Source organism: Lipotes vexillifer, unplaced genomic scaffold (assembly GCF_000442215.2).
Source record: "Lipotes vexillifer unplaced genomic scaffold, Lipotes_vexillifer_v1.1 scaffold809, whole genome shotgun sequence".
Lineage (NCBI taxonomy): Eukaryota > Metazoa > Chordata > Mammalia > Artiodactyla > Lipotidae > Lipotes > Lipotes vexillifer.
The window spans coordinates 1527940-1548248 of record NW_006788521.1 but is presented as its reverse complement, the minus strand read 5'-3'; the positions used below and the strand labels follow the sequence as shown (position 1 = coordinate 1548248).

Below are 20309 nucleotides of genomic sequence, written 5' to 3'. Positions count from 1 at the left end.
ACTTCGACAGTTAATTTTTGATAACCCTAAATTGCAAAATAGCTAGCATTTATATAGCCATACTATATGCCAACTACTAGTTTAAGTACTTTACATATATTATGGTAATCCATCACAACCACCCTATGAGGAAAGTACAAGAGTAGTTACTCCACTTTACAGATGAAGAAGCTGAGGCCCAGAGATTAAGCAATTTGCCCAAAGTCACACAGGCTGTTAGGCTCAGAAGTCTGTACTCTTAGAGTTGATTAATGTGGAACCTTTGGCTAGTGATCTTTGCTATTTCTGAAAATGAATTTAGCTTTAAGGATATGTGGGAAAGTGCTTTATGTTTATTTGTACTTAGACCAATAGGTAAATAATGAACTCTAAGACTGGTCAGTGCCACCAGTAGGTCAGAGAAAGTGGAAGGGGAAGGTCACTTCCAGTTCGGGAGCTAGGTAGAGGGTCAAGGAAAGCTACACAGCAGTGGCATGAGGCAGGCCTTGAAGGATAAAAAGCACTTGTGTCGGGCTTCCCTGGTGGCGCAGTGGTTGGGAGTCCGCCTGCTGATGCAGGGGATACGGGTTCGTGCCCCGGTTCGGGAGGATCCCGTGTGCCGCGGAGCGGCTGGGCCCGTGGGCCATGGCCGCTGAGCCTGCGCGTCCGGAGCCTGTGCTCCGCGGCGGGAGAGGCCACGGCAGTGAGGGGCCCGCGTCCCGCAAAAAAAAAAAAGCACTTGTGCCTTACACTTAGCAGGCGCTTACTTAATAAAACACAAATATTAATGAAGCCTATGACTCATATAACACTAGGAAACAAACCCTAACCAAGATGCACACTGCACACGTGACAATAGCCATTCATTCCAATATCCAGTTAACTCTAGTTTCTGATTCAGGCTTGGCTGTCTACAGTCCTAACACCACCACAATAGATCACAGAGGCCAAAATCTAGTATTTTGTCTCTTCCTATGATAAACATCATTTATTGTCATGTCTGTGTGCAAAAACACAACAAATCATCTTTATTAAAAAAAAATACAAAGCATTCTTGCTATGGATCCAGGCAAAGGTATGACTAACAAAAATTTCGTAACAGGTCACTGAACACTGAGGTGGACTGATTCTGGAAACTACAGTGTCTTCTCATTACACTATGAAGCCAAATCAATCAACTTTCATGATGATACACTTAAAGTGTTAAAACCAAATAAGGGACAAAATTAACTCAAAATTTATACGTACAGCAACAATCTAGAGAACATATTAAAATATTCTGCTGAATGTGAAATTGTACCATATTTATATCGTAATCAACACTGGTAAGACTCAGAATTATTACAGCCTAAAAGTACTATTTTTTTCTAAAAAAGCAGACTAGGAGATATGGGGGTACAGGAAGGTGATTCAGATTCAAGATTCAAGTACGTTAAAAAAAAAAATCTCTTCTGCCCTAGATACTAGGCTTTTTTTCTTTGGTTTCAAAACTGGGTCAACAATCTACAAATGTGATGTTAATGAATACAGCATAAAGACCTGAAAAAAATCTGATTATACCAGCAGTTTGGTTACATACTGGTAAAGCTGTTCTGTAAATGCTTCAGGGGAAAACTTCTCTTTCACCCTGGCTCTTCCGGCCAGTCCCATTGTGGCCTTTAAGGAAGGTTCATGGATGAACCTTTCTATTGCTTCTGAGAAGTCAACTGGGTCAGGCTCACACAGAAACCCTGTGACGCTGTGGACAATGGACTCCAAGGGCCCGCCTGAATTAACAGCAATGACTGGGCACTGCATGTACATGGCCTCCAAGGGAACGATGCCAAAGTGCTCATTGCTTGGTGTGTAAAGCACACACATGCAGCCGTGGAGGAGTGAGATTTTCTGTTTGTCCGAGCAAGACCGAAGGAAAGTCACGTACTGGCCTAGGTCAGACTGCTGGACCATTTTCTTCAATTCCTGGTAGTGTTGTACATTCTCCAGGACTCTCTCATCATAACCACCTGCAATGATCAGATGAACTTTGTCCCAATCTTGGGATGACAATCTTCCACGCAGCTTTACTAGGGCTTCTAGTGCCAAAGTCAGATTTTTCTTCCTTTCATATCTGTTGATGGAGAGGAGTATGAATTTTTTCCCCTCGGGGACTATGTCATCAAGCTTTTCAAGAACAGCTGAATCAAAGCTGGTGATATTCAGAGATGGGTAGAGGACATCGGGGTCTATGTGAGACAGGGACTTGAACGTTTCCTTAAAAATGGCAGCTGTGAACTGGCTGTTGACCAAGATGCAGTCTGCCATGCCTGTGGTGTATTCCTCTACCCAGTCAATTGGGGCCCGGTATAGGCGTTTAATAAAAGAATCTCTCCTGGTGAGAAGCAGATCTGGGAAGTGACAGTAAAACAGGATTTTCTTACGCCGTCTGGCCAGCTTGAACACTGGGATACAGGCAGACACCTAGCCAAAGCAAAAATCAATAGCAGATGAAGTGACTGGTCAACTAAACTTCAACCAAATCAAAGAAACAGATACCTACCCTGCCTGCTAGTCTGTGGGCCCTTCATGGGCAATGTCTGGTTCTGTGTTGTGTGCCCCCAGACTCTCACCTGGTACAATGCCTGGTATACAGAAGGCTGGTAGACATTTTCTGGATATGTGATAAATACTTAAAGCTGCAAGTCCAGTGGTTTCCTCTAGAACAGCACTGTCCAATGGAAATAAAAATCTAGTAACTACACTAACAACTTCTTAAAGGTTAAATTAATTTTAATGTATTTTATCTAAAATACTATCACTTCAAAATGTAATTAATACTTAAAAAGTTGATGAGATCTTCTATTCTTTCTTTATCACATTAAATCTTTAAAATCAGATGTGTATTTTACACTTACAGCACATCTCAGTTCAGACTAGCCACATTTCAAGTGCTCAATAGCCACCTATGGCTAGTGGCTACCACACTGGACAGAGCCACTCCAGTATCTTCCTTGCCCTAAGGAAGTGAATGAATGAACTATAGTAGTTTAGAGTGTAGGCTCTGGAATCAAGATTGACAGGGTTTGAATTTCATATCTACTAGCTAGCTGTGTGACCATGACCAAGTAATATACCTCTCTCTCTGGGCCTCAGTTTCTTCTTCTGTAAATTGGTGACAATTCCAGTTTTTTTAAAAAAACCCATATAGTTTTTGTCATTATTAAATGCACTGGTGCATGTAAAACGTGTAAGAATTTAGCACACACTATGTGCTCACTATTTACTGAAATGTTAACCATAATCATTACTAGAGACTTTCCTGTTGGGTAATCTTTACAAGTCAATCTCCGGCTCACTTAACACCTGAAAAAGGTGAGCTTTAGGGATATTGAGGGATTTATGCAAAGCTACTTAGAAAATAGCTGATATGGAACTTGAATCTAGGTCTCCCACTTCCAAGCTCGGTTTTTTCTCTATCCACTACAATCTCAGCTGTCTCATGCTTACTGACTAATTTTACACATGCAGGATATTTGGTAAATGACCACATTTCTCAAAAAGAAATAGCTTGTACACAAGCAAGGATGATCAAAAGTAACTCAGAAGTAATAATTAAAGAAATACACATACAAACGTGATGCCATTTCCACCTATTAGTTTGGCAAAGATTAAAGTGCTGATAACATCCAATGTGCACAAAAGCATGGAGTAACAGGCTCTATCACTGTGGGAGAGTAGAATGACAGAACAGTAGAATGACAGAAGGCAAATTTGGCAAAAGCTACTGACAGTTAAGATGTACAACTCTTTGACCTACCAATTTTGACCTACCAATTTTATTTCTATGAATTTCAAAGGCTATGCTTGCAAAAGTACAAAAAAAAAGGCATAAAGATGTTCATTACAACACTGATCTATTCACAAAAAACTGGTCACACTGATACTGTCCTTTAGCAGAAGAATGTATAAATGATGGTACAGTCAAACAAAAGCAAATTTTCCAGCCACTATGAAGAATGAAGTGAATCTCTAATATTGATATGTAAGGATGTCCCAAGTAAAAATTTTTAGTGAAAAAGAGCAAGCTGGCCAATAGTAGGTGTGTCATAATCCTAATTATTACAAATAAGATGTGTCTATGAACAGACATCATATGCTGGTATAGCCACAGACAATTTCTGAAAGCATACGGAAGAAACTGTTAACAGTGGCTATCTTTAGGGAGTGGAACTGGAATGGGGCTTTTACATTCTAGTCTTTCTTATTATTTGAATTTTTAGTCCTGAGTAGGTGTTACTTTTTAAAATAAATATTTTTGGGGATAAAAAAACAAAACACAGGAAGAGTCTAGAATAGCTAGAGCCCAGATCCAGGTGGACATTATCTACCAAGGTAAAGAGCCTGGACTTTTCACCAAAGACTAATGGGGAGCTATGTTAAAGTTTTAACAGGCACATGACATGTTTAGCTTACGGTTTTATTAAACACATGACACTGCTGAGGAGCGGAGTGGCCTGACAGCAAATGCTACAGTGGGATGCATGTGGCTTGGAACTAGTGTCAAGAGAAATAATGCAAAACAGGGAAGACATACAAAACATGACTGAAGGCTGACTTCTAATGCTTGCGTTTCTTAGAGAGAGCACCAAGGCCCATATGCTTCAGAATCTCCCGATGATCCAGTGAAGGTGCAGATTTCGGGGCCCCACCTCAGGGGCCCAGGATGAAAACACCTGAGGGTGGGGCCAAGCAATCTGCCACTTTAACGGGTCCAAACTAAAGTTTGAGAACCACAGTCTCACTCCCACTTTGATCTCTCCAGATCAGTTCCGATCTTTCCGAACCACAGACAGGTAGAGGTCAGCAGTGGTCATGCGGCGCGCCCTCCGTAATGAGAAAAAGAGGGGCGGCGAGGGCCGGCCGTGGCCACCTCACCTGGTCGCACACTACCACGTCGAACTCCTCGTCGCCAAGGAACAGCACGTATAGAGCCAGGAAGATCATGCGCACGTAGGCGCAGATCGCGGCGCCGCGGCCGCCCCAGCCCAGGCTGCGAGGCAGCCAGTCCCCGGCGCAGCGCACCGGCAGCTCGCGGCTCTCCGCGAAGCAGTGGCCGGGGTCGTAGTGCGCAGTCCACATCTTCACGCTACATCCGCGCGCCCGCAGCGCCAGCGCTGCGTCCACAACCAGCCGCTCGGCACCGCCCACACCCAGGTCCGGGTGAAGAAACAACACGGACGGTTTAGGACCCAGGTCCTCATCTTGGCCCTGCTCCTCCGCCATAGCCCGGGAGCCGCACCTTTACCTCTCACGCTTAAAGGCTTCCACGCATGCTCCTTCCTCCAGCTTCCTAGCTGGCCCAAGACGGGGACCGACCACGTCCCGCGGCGCGTGCGTCGGTTAGGTCACGTCAGCGCAAATCTGTAGGTGCCTAGTAACTGCCGGAAAAAATTTCTCGTCTCATCATGGCTAGATCCTCCCATTGGTTGAGACTGGACTCTAGGAAGGACGCTGTGATCCAAAGGAAAAAATACATGAGGTCTGTAATTCCCATACAGCAGCTCACAGGGTCTCCTCTTGCAAAATTCCTACAGGCATATCGTAGGACAGCCCAGGCGTCCCTGGAGTCAGCGAGGACCCTGCCAGCAGGTCTGGGGGCGGGACCTGAGTCAGTCCCTCCGGCCGCCTGGCTCCACCGCTTCTCCGCTGTCCACTTCAGCTTCCTGCCACCCTCCTGTCTCCAGCATGGTTTGTGGCCCCAGCCGTCCCTCCTTGTCCCGGCTTCTCCCAAGCGCCGAGATTCCTTACGCTTTGTCCTGCTTCCGCGGCTTCCTTGTTTTCCCCAGCCCCCCGTGCATGTCCCGGTCTTGGCCTTCAGAGCCTGGGGTCTGGGGACCGGCCGGCGGCGCTCACCAGTCTCTCCTTGTCTCCCTCTACAGCCTGGTCCGACCCCCAGTGGCACTAACGTGGGCTCCTCCGGCCGCTCTCCCAGCAAAGCAGTGGCCGCCCGGGCGGCGGGATCCACAGTCCGGCAGAGGTAAGGATCTTGTGACCCTCTCGGCTGTGGGCTCCGAGGGACAGGGCCCAAGAATTCGTTGGTCCTGAGAAGGAGATCCCGGGATGTTAAGATTCATAAGGGCAGAACAAGCTAGCTGCCTGTGATGTGGTCGTAGGGGTAGTTAAAAGACTTCTTGGTCTTTTGCGTCTCGAGAGGGAGGCAATATTTTCTTCGCATTGCTCAGCTTTGAGTACCACTCTTGAAAAAGGAAAGTTAAACTGGAGTAAGGTCATAGACAGCATTGAGAAAACCGATGTCATTAAAATGGTGTCTTTAGACCTGAGCTCTCCACTCCCACTTCTATCTGGAAGTCCCATGCACACTCGGTCTAACATGACTCGTCTAATGCGCAGCTCAGTCTTTCCTTTCACCTCAGCTCCCGCCCCCAATTATATCTCCCTACGTCCATAAAGCACTGCTGTAAACTCGTTCACCCAAAGCCAGAACTTCAGCGTCATCTTGGATTCTTTTAATGCTGTCTTTATCCAGTACGTTTATATTGTACATGAAGAACTTCTCATCCGTTCTTTCCTTCTCCCATTTCTACTGCCTCAGTTTAGCCCTCAGTTTCTCACATCTAGAGAATTTCCTACCTAACTCGCCTCCTCTCCAGATCATTTCCACTCTAATGCATCTTCTGCTCTGATTCTGGCACACTGCTGGTTAGTTTCTTGTTGCTGAACTTAAACACGGTTGGGAGGGGGAGAGGGTTACCAAAGCTCTTGGTGGTGGGTTCCCCCCACCGCCCAGCCTAATCGCTTCTCTTCTCTCTCTCCTGTGATCCAGCAACAGTGAGCTTATTACTGTTTTCTGAACTCACTAGACACCCCCCCACCCCCACCCCTCCGGCCATTTGTGTATATTCTCCAAGACTAGGCGCAGGGGTTATTTCCTCTTGAGGCCTTCCCTGACTCCAAAGGCAACAGCAGCTACTAGTCTTCTCTTTTACTCCCAAGCATTTTGTTCATACCCTTCTAACAGCATTTATGTTTCCATGTTTATCTCCTTCATTAGACTTTGACAAAAACTGCCCATCAGCTCTATCCTACCGTAAGGCTGACACAATAAATGATGAGTGAGGGAAGGAATCAAGCCACCCTGTAATCTTGGGAGTTTTTTGAAGCAACCAGTGGGGGTTTTATCTAGAGAGGAAAAGACCTTGAAGAGATACACGAAAACTATTCTCAAGGATGTGAAGAGGGATGAGACTTCTCTTGTTGGCTAGAGTAGGTAAATCTAAAACTGATGATTTGAACTTACATGAGACAGATTTCGTCTTAGAGCAAAAACAATTCCAGTAGAACTGTGAGAAATGCTAAGATGGCCCCGAATGATTGTGAGTTCCCTGTCATCAAGATGTTCAGGGTAAGGCTGGGATGGACCAGCTGGAAAGTGTGTCAGGCTGTGGTGTAGGTTATTTGGGCTTGGGGTGCTGTCTTGTTCCCACCCTGGATTTCAGAGATTCTTTGTGCTGGAATGGAAAACCTGTCCTGTCGGTACAGTTCCTTGGGGAGTGGGTCTAGTTAAGGAGAATTGGTAACACTGTGGCAGAGAAGTTTGATCATCTGAAAACTCTTAAAAAAAAAGAAAAATCATGTGTTTATCAAATAAGTGAAACAAGTATTTACTTAATAAATAAAATTGAAATAACTGCTGCACAAGTGAAATGGAGAAACAAACATTTGAGGACAGATGCAGCTTATCAAGTTGGGGGTGTTGATGTCGTCTTTTAGAATTCACTACCGCTGGGGCCAGTGTAACTCAACAGACCACGGTTGTATGTACTGAGAGACCCTACAGAGTTCCCATCTAGAATCTTGGCACTCTTCTAAGTGTTACTTCATGAGTGTAATGTAATAGGTATTGACTGTTCAAGAATATATTCCCTCTTTGTGAGTCTGTAAGAAAAAGGTGAAGCTAACAGTTAATAATAGTGCTGTGGATTATGTAGTCCACAGATTTGCATTCTGTCTCCATGTTCAATGAGGTAATAGAAGTAGAACCTTGAGAAGTAACTGTGGGATTTAAGGTCAGGCCAGGGTTGGAGTCCTTGCTCTGTTACCACAGTATAAACGGAAGTTGCTAGGATGAAAAGGAGCAATAACACATTGTAAACTGTAAAGCCTTAAAATGCTTCAGTGTTCAGGATTTTTTTTTCGAATTTCTTTTTATACAGCAGGTTCTTAGCATCTGTTTTATACGTATTAGTGTATACATGTCAATCCCAATCTCCCAATTCATCACAGCACCCCCCCGCCACGCTTTCCCCCCTTGGTGTCCGTACATTTGTTCTCTATATCTGTGTCTCTATTTCTGCCTTGCAGACTGGCTCATCTGCACCATTTTTCTAGATTCCACATATAAGCACTAATATACGATATTTGTTTTTCTCTTTCTGACTTCACTCTGTATGACAGTCTCTAGTGTTCAGGATTAGTGGGAATCAGGCATAGTAAGGTGATGGACTAGCTGGGGTATTAAGGAAGTCATCAAATAGTTATTGAGGGTACATGCCAGGCACTGTTTCAGTCATGAGACTGTATCTGTGGACAAGCTAGTCAGGGTTTGACCTCATGAACCTTATATTCCAATGTAAGAGACCATAAACAAGGCAAATAAATAGACAATTTCAGGCACTAAGGCCAAGAAGAAAAATAAAGTTGTGTGGAGACTAGAGGGTGGGTGAGGATAGGGTGTTCAGAGTAGGTGACAGGTGAGCAGAGACCTAAAAGAGACAAGGGAGCAAATTATGCAATGGTCCGGGGAGGAATAGGCTTCCTAGACAGGAATAGTTAAGTGTAAAGACTCTGAGGTGGGAATGAGCTTGGCTTCTTTGAGGAACAGCCAGAAGACCACCATGTTAGAACAAAGTATGTTAAAGGATGGTTATGAAAACCATTGCGTTAGGGTATAGGAGGAGGGAGCAGTTACACAGTGGCCAGAAAGAAAGGGTAAAATAGACCCCAAAAAGAAATTTAGGAGATTAAAATGGGCTCTGTTAACTTCTACCTAGCTTCCCAGTAGGGGGGATGGGAGGTATTTTGAGTACATTTTTGGTATTTCTAGGTGGCCCGAATCCTCTGCTATGTCCGTGTGCCAGCAGATGTAAGAAATCTTCAAAGAGCACAGACTGATTCCTTGGGGGCTCCTGGAGATTTTGAAGACAGGAAGTGGAGTTGGGTGGGTGTGGGAATAGTAGAAAGTACCTGGGTCCTAGTCTTGGCTCAGCCGATGACTTATTATGTCCACACTGGGTTTATCATCTAGCTCAAGTTCCTTTTTATGAACGAGGAAAATTTCACGTACCTACTCCACCAATTAGATGATGTGTATCTGTGTGTGTGTGTGAAAGCTCTTGTAAGTGTACGAATTACTCTGTAAATCCCTGTACAGTTTACAATCAGTTTTCCCATAGAAACAGTCATACAGATGGAGTTAGAAGTTCCCAGGTGACCATGTAGCCCATCATTAATGTGTCTGAAATGTAATCTTTTTAGTACAGTACATCAAAATCGTTTGACACTAATTTTAGATTTCTAGCATGAACACAGCTTTTTTTGCTGGAGCCCACACTGGAACCGGGACTCCACTCTCCCACTCCATGCAGCAGGGCAAGCTCCCTGAGCTCTAGACCAGTGCTGCTTGCATTCGGAGTGTGGAATCAAGTCTGTGGTAGGGTGAGGTGGGGATTAGGAACCAGAGTTGGGAGGCAAGAAGAGACGGTGGGGACAGGGTATTCACTTTTGGTTTCTCCCTGTATGCGTGTCTTTTTTCAAAAATCCAGAACCAGCAGTCCACGGATAACTGGAATGGGATTTTGAGGTAGGGTGTGTTGGGATTCGGTCAATGGCGAGGGGTGGTGACGGGACAGGGCTCTCTCTCTCTTCCTTTCCCCTTCCCTAGAATTTCTGAGTTGGTGATAAATGGGCTGAAGAAGGTTTCTTCTGACCTGTCTCATACTTACTACTTATTTTTACATGGTACCAGTTTTGCACTGAGGGGAAATGAGAAGTGGGATTGGAGGAGTGCTGTGTGGGAGAATAGCTGTTGGGGAGGGTTTCCTAGTGACCGAGGAGAGGAGGGAAAGGATTCCCTGGCTTCCTTCCTGGTCAGTGGCATTAGTGCTGTTCGCTGCTTCTGTGTGCCAGGGCTGCCTGCACCACACAGCTCACTTCACAAGCCTTGATCCCCTTGTGAGGGACAAGTTCTTGTTGGGTGTTTCCTGCATTTTTTCACATCCAACCTCTGTCCAGGATCTATAGTCAGTATATCAAAATAATGAAAACAGATTGCAAAATAATTTTTCATAAAATATATACTCTGTTTTGAGACTTGGATTACAATTACAACTTATGTTTTTTGTCTTTTTTTTGTAGAAAATACAGTAATTTAAAAACATTTTAAAGTAGTCATTTAAAAATCAGGTAATAGGGATTCAGGGTATTTTTAAGCAGGAGTTTTTTACTTGACTTCACAAAAATACAGGTGAAGTGAAACTGAACTGCACTGTCCAAATGAAGTGCCCATATGTGTGAGCAAGTGGATGGGCTCAAGTCAGAACTGGGTCCACAGCCGAGCGTGGCTGCCTGCTGGCTATGTGGTCTTCGGCACTTTGCCTAACCTTTTATGAGCCTCATTTTCCTCATTTATAAAATGGAGATGGTAACTACTTTTCTGGGTTTCTGTATGCATCAGTGTATGGTGGGTACTCAGTTCTTAGTGGTTATGATCAAGTGGAGTAAAAGCAAGCAAAAGCAAGGAGGTATTAGCAAAGAAAAAGTTAATTTTTTGGTTCTTTACCAGTGTAATCGTAGCATATGTTATAATGCTCTGATAAGGGTTTCCAGGAAAAGGCCATTTGTCACATTTTTTCTCTTCACAGGAAAAATGCCAGCTGCGGAACGAGGAGCGCAGGCCGCACGACCTCAGCAGGCACTGGGGGCATGTGGCGATTCTACACAGAAGATTCACCGGGGCTCAAAGTGTAAGTCCTGGGAGCAGACCTTGTGTTTCTGTCCAGAATCACAGAGCCCTTTGGCAGCACTCTGTCTCTGCCACCAGTGGTGTTTGCTTTGATGAGATTTGTAATACACGGCACTTCCTTTGTGCCGGGTGGGCGGGGTCTGGTTTGTCCATATAGCAGCCAATTAGTTTAGGGCCTGGAATGACATCTGTTCATGGTTTGAGTGAAAGCAAGGGAACATCTTCATGTAGTTCTGTCAGAATAAATGATGGGAATAGAGAGAACTGGAGGGAAAACGGTTTAATTAGGTGAAATTGCTCTTCATTTGGTGTTCTTGTCCCACACTGAGAAATAGAGGAGTAACCATTTGAATAGGAGCTAGGTGGTTTTTCAAAGCTCCCCTGGAGGCATAGGCTGATATTATTGCAGTCTAATGGGAGTTTCTGCATTAGGCTGTGTTACCAAAAGTTCTTTTGCCTCCTTGCTGTTCGTGGGTGGTGACTGGACCCCTATCACTTCCCAAGTTCTAGGCCTGGGAATGCTCATTAGGTGATGGGATATGGGCATCTGGGGGAGGCCCTGTCCCCACGCCTCACCTCGCTTTCTGGCACTGTGAAACCTAATCCCACAGGTTTCTGACCAGGTAGGCTCCAGGACACCACTGCTTACAGCTGTTTCCTGACTGAATCCAGTGGATGAGGAATTGGAATAATGACAGCAGCTCTCATTCGTATAGCACCTCAGGTTCAGAAGCTCAGATTCAGAGAGGCAAAGCTACTTGTCAAAGACAAAGAGCCAGCAAGAGCTGGAACCAGATATTCTGGGACTGTTAAGTTCCATGCTCTTTCCATTCTGCCTGTTTGGTAACAGAGACACAATCAGATTTATTTGGATTAGTTTAATTAACTTGACCAGTAGCTTGACTTAGATCACAAATTTAATTTCCAAAGACTTGCCTAGAATTCTTGAGGTTTTGTTTTATTTATTGATTTTTTTTTCCCCCTTGTTATGACGAAGGCTTAAAAGGTGAGAATGTATTTCAGGAAATAATTCTTGGGGTTGGGGATGTGTGAGTTGGCAGCGTTTTGGTCCTTGTTGGAGGTAATTTTTCTGAATATTTCAGAGACAAATTTTGAAGCCTCTTGCTCTTCAGGGTATCCAGGGGACAACATTTTAAACCCTTAGCGAGGTGGTGAAACAACTGTTCTCTTGTGGGTGAATCTGGCTTGTTCTTGCTTTGGGCTGTTGTGCAGCCAGGCTTGCTTGCTGCTGTTGTGAGTCCTAGGAATCGATAGAAGCTATTCCTTTGCAGTGTCATAAACCACAGTCTCATCATACCAGAGAGAGAGGTTTTTGGTGAAAGGACATAGTTGGGGAATTGTATCCTCAAATCCACATCTTGGAGCAGTCAGGTACCATCTTGGAGCTTGCTGTTGGCTCTTCCTGGGAGTTAGAATTTTTTTTCAGGTTGATACTAGTAGCATTTCCTGAGAGCTTACTAGAAGCCTACACCGTGTGTGTGTTAATATATTTAATACCTCAGCAACCCTATGAGAGAGGTGCTGTGATTATCCCCACTTTACAGACGAGGAGAATGATGTTTGGAGAAGGTGAGTCACAGGGCCACAGTCATAGCTTGTGAGGGACAGAGTTGGTTTCCAGACTCCAGCGCTTGGACTCTCAGCACTGCACTCTCAGCTTTATGCTTTATGGCTGATGTTACCTAACGGCGCTTTAAAGTAAGGCAGTATGATCCAGTGCATCGTGACGACGATCTCTTCCTAGGTACTTTTAAGTTTGTTTACTCCCATAATTGTACAAATTTTGGAAGAACAAAATAGTGTAGCAAGGACTTGGATCTCCGTGCATTGATTATTGTCCACTAGTGGACTCTTGTTACCGCCTGCTCCACTGGGTTACTCTACTGCCCAAATTATAAAGATTCCTGGGGTCTTTTCCTGTGTCCACCCCCAGGTGTACCTGGGAGGTGAAGTGACATCTTGAATTCTCCAAAACTGTTGTTGGCAAGAGTCGTCAAAAAGACAAGGCCTTTGACTGACATCAGCATTGACAGGTTGTGTAAAATCAAGGAGTTCTAACTTTTAGAAACCCATGTAAAAGCATTTGATTTAGGGAAGGGCTGATGAGTAAAATCTACTTCCTTTCTACAGTAAACTAAATATAAATCAAACTTAATTAATGTTGCCTAGAATGTTTGCTCCCCTAAATATGGGAACCTTAAAGCAGTAAAATGAGCACTGTGTGTGGAATCAGAAAACCTGAGTTCAGATCCCTCCTTTCCATTCTGGCTCTGTGTTCTTAGGCTCTGTGTTCTCATTTCATAAGATTAATATTTGTTTCGCCTGTGTCTTCAGCTTGTTAATCATATGGGATCATATATTTGAAAATGCTTCATAACTTATAATGGGATATTCATCTTTGTTATGCCTAGTTTATTGTAGTTAGATGATGAAGGTGGTCTTTATTAATTTGAAATAATAGTTTGGTAATTGGATCATTTGCACTTAAAGAGTTTGGGAAATTTTTAAAATTACTTTTTATTATGGAGAATATCAAATGCACGAAATTAAAGAGACTAGTGTCTCTAAGACATTAGATCCTTTTTTTGTATATATTTTAGTATGTTTCATTAAAAGATAAGGATTCCTCCTTTCTAAATAACCGTAATGCTGTCACCCTCAAAATATCCACAGTAATAATTTTTGGAATATTTTTAAATGTTGTAAATAATATTCTTCTATGGATCTTAGGTGCTTTCCCCTCCCTTTTCCCCTAGGCAGTCTTTAATATTACAAATATATTAATGTATTATTACTGAAACTAAGCCTGCCTTTTCTTATTTCCAGTGGCCCTGTTCCAGTATTGGTTATGAGTCTTCTGTTCATCGCTTCTGTATTTATGTTGCACATTTGGGGCAAGTACACTCGTTCATAGATTCGGCTACATCCATCTGTCTGTCATCTGAAGAAGACAGGAAAAAAACCCCAACATATCTTGGACCAAAAGCATAGTGATTTTCTGTTCATGAGAAAGAAATTTTCTGTAAGCTTACTGTTTTACAGGGAACTTAATGAAAATTGATTTTAAGGAATCATTTTTTTTCCTGTGGCTAATAAACTTTTAAATTCATATACCAAGTCTCATTGCTTATGCCTGGCTGCTAGGGCCCTTAGTCTCTCTACCTTTAGATTTACAAGTAAATATGCAAAAGCATTTTGTGGAGATTGTTTTTTTGGTTGGATTGGCAGTTTCTTATATGACCATGTATGTAGTCATTCAAATGCACGATACTGTCAGTGGCCCTGGCTTGTTTTCTTCTAGGTATCTCTGTCTTGGTCATTGTTATTTTGGGTGTTCTGTGGTTTTCAAGGAGTGTGCCTGTGTTCAAAGGCAGCTGGTACCCAGCGGAATCGTCATAGAAATCATCCAGAAATCTTGGATGAAATGTTTGCTCGTTCTATTCTTTGTCTCTAAAACCATACATAATATTTTTGCCTCTTTCTGTCAGTTCTTAATTCTGTGGGTGTAGATGAGGGGTTTCAATCTATTTGTCACTTGTTGCTAAACCCCTTTTGAAAGAATTCATTTGATAAATTGGATTTCTTATATAAAATTTTGTTTTCACTTTGGAAATTAAAGAAAGACCTTAATAATCAGTGTGAGATACCATTTCTAAACTGAGTTGATATAATTCCAACCAAAAATAAAAATTTTTGAAGTTTCACTTAGCTTATGCTGCCTTCTGGGTATGAGCATTCACTTTCTGGTAGACCATAGGAAATACCAAGAATAGCTCAAAGGTGCGCACTCCAGGAGTGTAGGACTCTAAGCCACAATTTCTAAAGATTGAGATCCATTTAAAACGCCCTAGTTGTCCAGCAGAATCACAAAATGATGAAGAGGTGTATTAGTTTAAAAAATCGATAATTTGGAAAACATCTCTCTCTCAGCCTATTAAAAAAATTTCTAGAACAGTTTCATAAGTGTTTTTCTTAAATCCTGGCTGAAAAGTAATTTTAGGTCCAAAGTGCCAAATTTAAGTGGTGAAAGTATGTATCTTTAAAAATGATTTCCTAGGGCAATATATGGGGGAGTGTGCTCTTGTAAATCCTAACAGATGGCAAATTATTGGGGGAAAAAATGATGAAAAACTGGTTCCCTTTGATCTTGGGAATTGATTATTGCATGAAATAAGTATCTTCATTTTGAAAGTCAGAGGAAAAAGTCTCAATTTCATTTGGAAGAAATTAAAGATGATAGTATCTATAATAGAATTTTTGTTTTCTGATATTCATGTTGACAATACTAATAACAGTTAAAAGTTACACATTTAATTTGGAAAAGAAATCTGCTCCTCTGCGGGAGGGGTCTGTTTTTCTTTGGGGGAGTAGCTGAAGCCACTTGGGGGAGCCATTTGGTTGTAAGGGGAGTACTCTTCACTGCAGAGTGCTGCTGTTAGCCTCCTCTGCTTAGCAGTGGTCTCTAGTGGACTGATTGCTGAAAGTCACTGACTTTTCTGAGCTAGTGGTTTATAAGAAAATGCTAGTTTTTAGTGGCAGAGCAAGATGCTTCATTCAGCAGAAGGAAAATTGGGGGTTGGGCATAAAAATGTACAACATTTATTATGTAGCTGTTTTTGGCTCTGATGAGACAATGCTAATACCATAGCTGAGAGTCTTAGTGTTCAAGCTGTTCCTTTTTCTCTCTTTTTCTTTTTTCCAATTTTTAAAAATTGTGGTAAAATACACATAACATAAAAAGTACCATGTTGGCAGTTTTTTAAACTGTGCAAGTCAGTGGTATTGAATACATTCAGATTTTTGTGCAGCCATCACCACTATCCATCTCCAGAACTCTTTTTCATCTTGCAAAACTGAAATTCTAAGCCCAGTAAATAGTAACTCTACTCCCCCTCCCCCTTCCCCTCAGCCCCTGGCAACCACCATTCTACTTTCTGTCTCTGAATTTGACTTTCTAAGTACCTCATATGAGTGGAATCATATATTTTTTCTTTTTGTGACTGACTCATTCCACTTAGCATAATGTCCTCAAGATTCATCTACATTTTAGCATATGTCAGAATTTCCTTTCTTTTTAAGGCTGAATAATATTCCACTTATGTATGTATCACCTTTAATGTTCCTTTCTTTTTAAATAGGGATTCCTAGACTGTTGTTTCCTAGGGGATCATGAGCCATTTATAGTAATTTCAAAAACTTAACAAATTAGACCTTGACCTGCATTGAGGCTACCCTGGCCCAAAGAATCCTCAAGCTCCCTTGACTGTGGGCTAAAATCTAGCCATTACTGAGTGGACACAGCACATGCTGAATAGAAGCTCTAAGTGATTAAAACTGGGAAAGTGAATTACATTATAACTGCAATTTGAGCTGAGCCTTATAAGTCACCAGGGAACAACCATACTAGGGAAAGCGCCCAAGAGTCCCTGAGGCTAGTGAGGGATGGAAAGACTAAGATCCCTGGGCCCAACAGTGCCTTGAACACATTCCAGTAAAAGAGTAGACGAGAAAAGATCTATTCCTGGGAGAGGCAAAACACGTTATATACCTTCTGTTTTCACACCTGTCCTAGTCTAGACTCCACTTTTTTTCCCAGGTGCTAATGTCCTCATAGGAAGAATTGAAAAAAAACCTTCTGAAATGCAAATGTTGGCATCAAGTTAAAATGGATGAAAATGTCTACAAAGCTGGCTTCATTCAACAGGAAATACTGTACAGTATGTGGTGTTCCTATGCACAGGAACTCCAGAGCTGCACTGCCCCTCCCCTCAAGCGCTGCAGGAGGAGAGTTCCGGCCAGGACCAAGTTTTCGCACGGGCTCCGGACGCGCAGGCTCAGCGGCCGTGGCTCACGGGCCCAGCCGCTCCGCGGCATGTGGGATCCTCCCGGACCGGGGCATGAACCCGTGTCCCCCGCATCGGCAGGCGGACTCTCAACCACTGCGCCACCAGGGAAGCCCCCAAGACCAAGTTTGTTTGACTCTCCTAGGAGGTCTAAACTTACGGCACTTACGACCCCATCTTCCAGGCTTGGAAGTGTTTCTGACCTGAGTTCAACTGCTGGGCCTGCCATTTACCAGTTGTAGGATCATGGGTGTCTCACCTCTGTTTTTTGGGTCTCATTTTCCTTAGCTGTAAATGACTATAGATATGATAATTCCCACCAAATAGGAAGACTGAATGAGAAGAAAGATCCAAGAGTTGCTTTGTTAATTAGCTAAGAGTTAACACGTGCTTATTCTCAGTAATTTTGGAGATGTAGGTTTCTTGTTAGATCAACAACCTAATGAGGAATTTACTATTTGCCCCATTTTACACAAGAGGAAACTGAAGTTTAAACCACTCAGCTTGTAAGTGCAAGGGCTGGGATTTAACTCCAGATCTCTGACTTACCCACTGGAGTCATATAGATAGGATTATTAAGTATTTGGGTTGAGGGCTAGGGAAGGGTGTCACAACAATAGAGCTTGCACACAGAGCTTTAAAAATAACACAACTGCAAGAAAAGCGCCATCATTTGGTGTACTCCAGACATTACATAGCTTCAGTTTGAGGTTTTGGTTCCGCAGAAGGAATTGGTTTCTATTTCAGTCCTGAGCTTTGTTCAGTCTATGGAACTCTTGTGTTTGTAGAGAAAGTGTAGTTGTTTATTCATTCAACAAACACTGATTACTGTGTGATATGCCTTTCTACTGGGGTTTCAGAAAAGACCTGGTGAGGTGACTCACTGCTTAAAAAGGCTAGGCATTTGGATGTTAGGATCCTAGTCCCACTTGGGGCTACTGGGGCTACAAGTCCTACATAACTGTGATTATGGAGAAACCAGGCAGGGACCCCCCTCCTCAAGGGTCCCTCAACTATTGGTGAAATCAGTAGTTGGGAACCACAGTTTAAGAACCAGTATGCTCATGGTGTGTGGGCAACGGTGCCAGGGATTGCAAAACTGGAACTACCTTCCAGGAAATCTATACTGTATGGCCACGTGTATAACAGAGGAAGACCGGGGAACCCTGGGATACTCTAGCTGGAAGGGCTGAGAGTTCACTATGTTTTCCCCATTGTACAACAGAGTTCTGGGGCCCCAGAGAGGAGGGGCTTGCCCAAGATTGTGCAGCAAGTCAGTAGTAGAACAGAGGCCAGAACCAGGCTTCCTGTTTCCAGGCCAGGGCTCCACCTCCGAACTGCACTGTGAGCCCTATTTGGGGACTCTGCATAAGCCAGCAGACCTCTCTGCAGGCTAGACTCTGGAATGAGGTAAACCAAGTGATGGGCTTTGCTCAGTGGGCAGTGTTAATGAAAGGGAGAGGAGTAAAAGCAGCAAGGTTAGCTAGTAAAAATAAAATGAATAATGTTAGTAAATTTAGGAGAAAGTCAACGAGTTCCTAAGACTTGACGGAGAGACAAAATAGGGAGAAGCAGCCAGCAGAACTGCACTGTTTTGCATTCTTGTGACCACAAATGTTAGGTGAGCCAAGAACACAGAGAGATTGACCAACCAGGGTTAAAGTAAAGGCTAAACTTTTAAATACTATTCCTGGCCGCTCTGGCAACTAGGTCTCCTTCCCATGCTAAAGATAAAATAAAACATGCAAATTAACTGAATAGAAATCAAAAGTGTAGTCATACACAGTCTAGATCACTCCATTTGGGTAAAGGGCTGGAAGTTTGTACCTCACAAAGCAAATGAAGACACGAGAAGAACTTGAATTACATATAAGAGGGTTAAATTAGCCCTGCGAAGTACCTGTTTTCCGCCCTATCGACGCTGGTCATAGGCGATGCAGGTGGTAAATCCTGTTCTTGCCTGTCCCTATGGTCTCAAGCTGTTCTAATAGACAGTAGTTGCTGGGAAGAAAACGGAAGCTCATTCTCCCAGGGCCCTACCTAAACTGGTTTGGGCTGTAGAATTTAAACAGGGGTTCTCAAAGTTTAGCATGCACTGGAATCCCCTCGGGATAATCTGCTTCTGCTCCATGGCAGATCTGGCTAGCCCCAGACTGGGCGTCCCAGCTCTCTAAAACACAAGTCACACGGTGGGGTTTATTCCAGGCGCATCTCAGGTACAAGTGTGTTAATTTTGTCCCCCTTCCTCTTTGAAGCTTTAACTATGGTGCTATTTGTTCTGCAGTCTCTGCACTGCATCTGGGGAAATCCACCTGCCTTGGGTGGCTTTGCATTTTGTGTATTTGTGACCTGGTGGTACGCACGGTCAGCTGGCAGTGGAGTGGAAGGCTCTGAGAGCCTGCAGAGCCCTGGTTCTCCCTTCAGTTCTCTTTGACTCAAGGCTGTACCTCTTTTCAGAGAGCATGTGCTGCCTGAATGAGCAAAACCAACTCTTGTCAGACTTCCTTTTGTGGTAGCCTTGCTGCACTGAAACCTTCAGTCAGCTCCAGGAGGCAATAAAAACATGAAAGGTGCTGCAAGTCTTTCACAACTGTGCTGGCAGGGATTCCCTTACTGGGTGGGCCATTAGATACTGGCTTGGCACTCCCCCACGTCTGTCCATCCAGATGGTGTAAAAGGCTCTAGCCGGCACACGTCCCACCGTGGGAGAGCTGTCGGGGTCCACCAGACTTGCGAACACTTCTATGAGACACAAGTGATGGTGGGAGGGGCCGGCAAACATTTGTAGCGATGTGTGCATATCCTTTGCACTTCTTGTTGGTGCGTTTAGTAAACCGAAATTAAACGAAATTTAGGTGAGTGGTGAGCTGTCATTCTCACCGATCTCTGAAGCTGGTGCAGGCTTGATGGTCTGACCTTGCTCACTGCTCTTCCTCTTTTCCTCCTTCCCATTCCCCTCCTCCTCCTTTTCTTTTCGTTTTCTTCTTTCTCCTCTTCCCTTGACCCTCCCGCTCCCTTCTACCCTCCCATTACTCTCTTCTGTTCTACACAGTTTGAATATTCCTGGGCTATTGTTTGTACAAATACAATAAGCTGTGCAAAGAAACACAATCCTCCAATGAAAGTTATTTAAAAGTAATTCTGATTTTCACTTACATTTTCCCAAGTTGCTATGGGTTGAATTGTGTGCTCCAAAATTTATATATTGAAGTCCTAACACCTAATACCTCAGGATGTGACCTTATTTGGAGATGAGGTCTTTGCAGAGGTAACTAAGTTAAACTGAGACATTAGCATGGTCCCTAATCTGATATGAACTGCATCCTTCTAAGAAGGAGAAGTTTGGACACAGGCAGCCATACAGGGAGAACACCTTGTGAACTTGAGGACATCCATCTACAAGCCAAGGAGAGAGGCCTGGAACGGGCTCTTTCCCTCATAGCCTTCAG

At 43.5% G+C, this 20309-nt stretch overlaps 2 protein-coding genes across 2 annotated transcripts; one reads left to right on the top strand and one right to left on the bottom strand.

Annotated features, from left to right (window-relative positions):
- Positions 1-944: 944 nt before the first annotated feature.
- ALG2 (ALG2 alpha-1,3/1,6-mannosyltransferase) lies at positions 945-5244 on the bottom strand. Its single transcript, XM_007461648.1, has 2 exons — positions 4891-5244; positions 945-2436 (listed from the first exon to the last, which is right to left on the bottom strand). The coding sequence occupies exons 1-2, from the start codon at positions 5236-5238 to the stop codon at positions 1534-1536; spliced, it is 1251 nt and encodes a 416-aa protein (XP_007461710.1). The 5' UTR covers positions 5239-5244; the 3' UTR covers positions 945-1533.
- Positions 5245-5388: 144 nt separating this feature from the next.
- On the top strand, positions 5389-14131 carry SEC61B (SEC61 translocon subunit beta). The gene is made up of 4 exons (XM_007461647.1): positions 5389-5703; positions 5895-5992; positions 10896-10997; positions 13844-14131. The coding sequence occupies exons 1-4, from the start codon at positions 5701-5703 to the stop codon at positions 13929-13931; spliced, it is 291 nt and encodes a 96-aa protein (XP_007461709.1). The 5' UTR covers positions 5389-5700; the 3' UTR covers positions 13932-14131.
- Positions 14132-20309: the final 6178 nt, after the last annotated feature.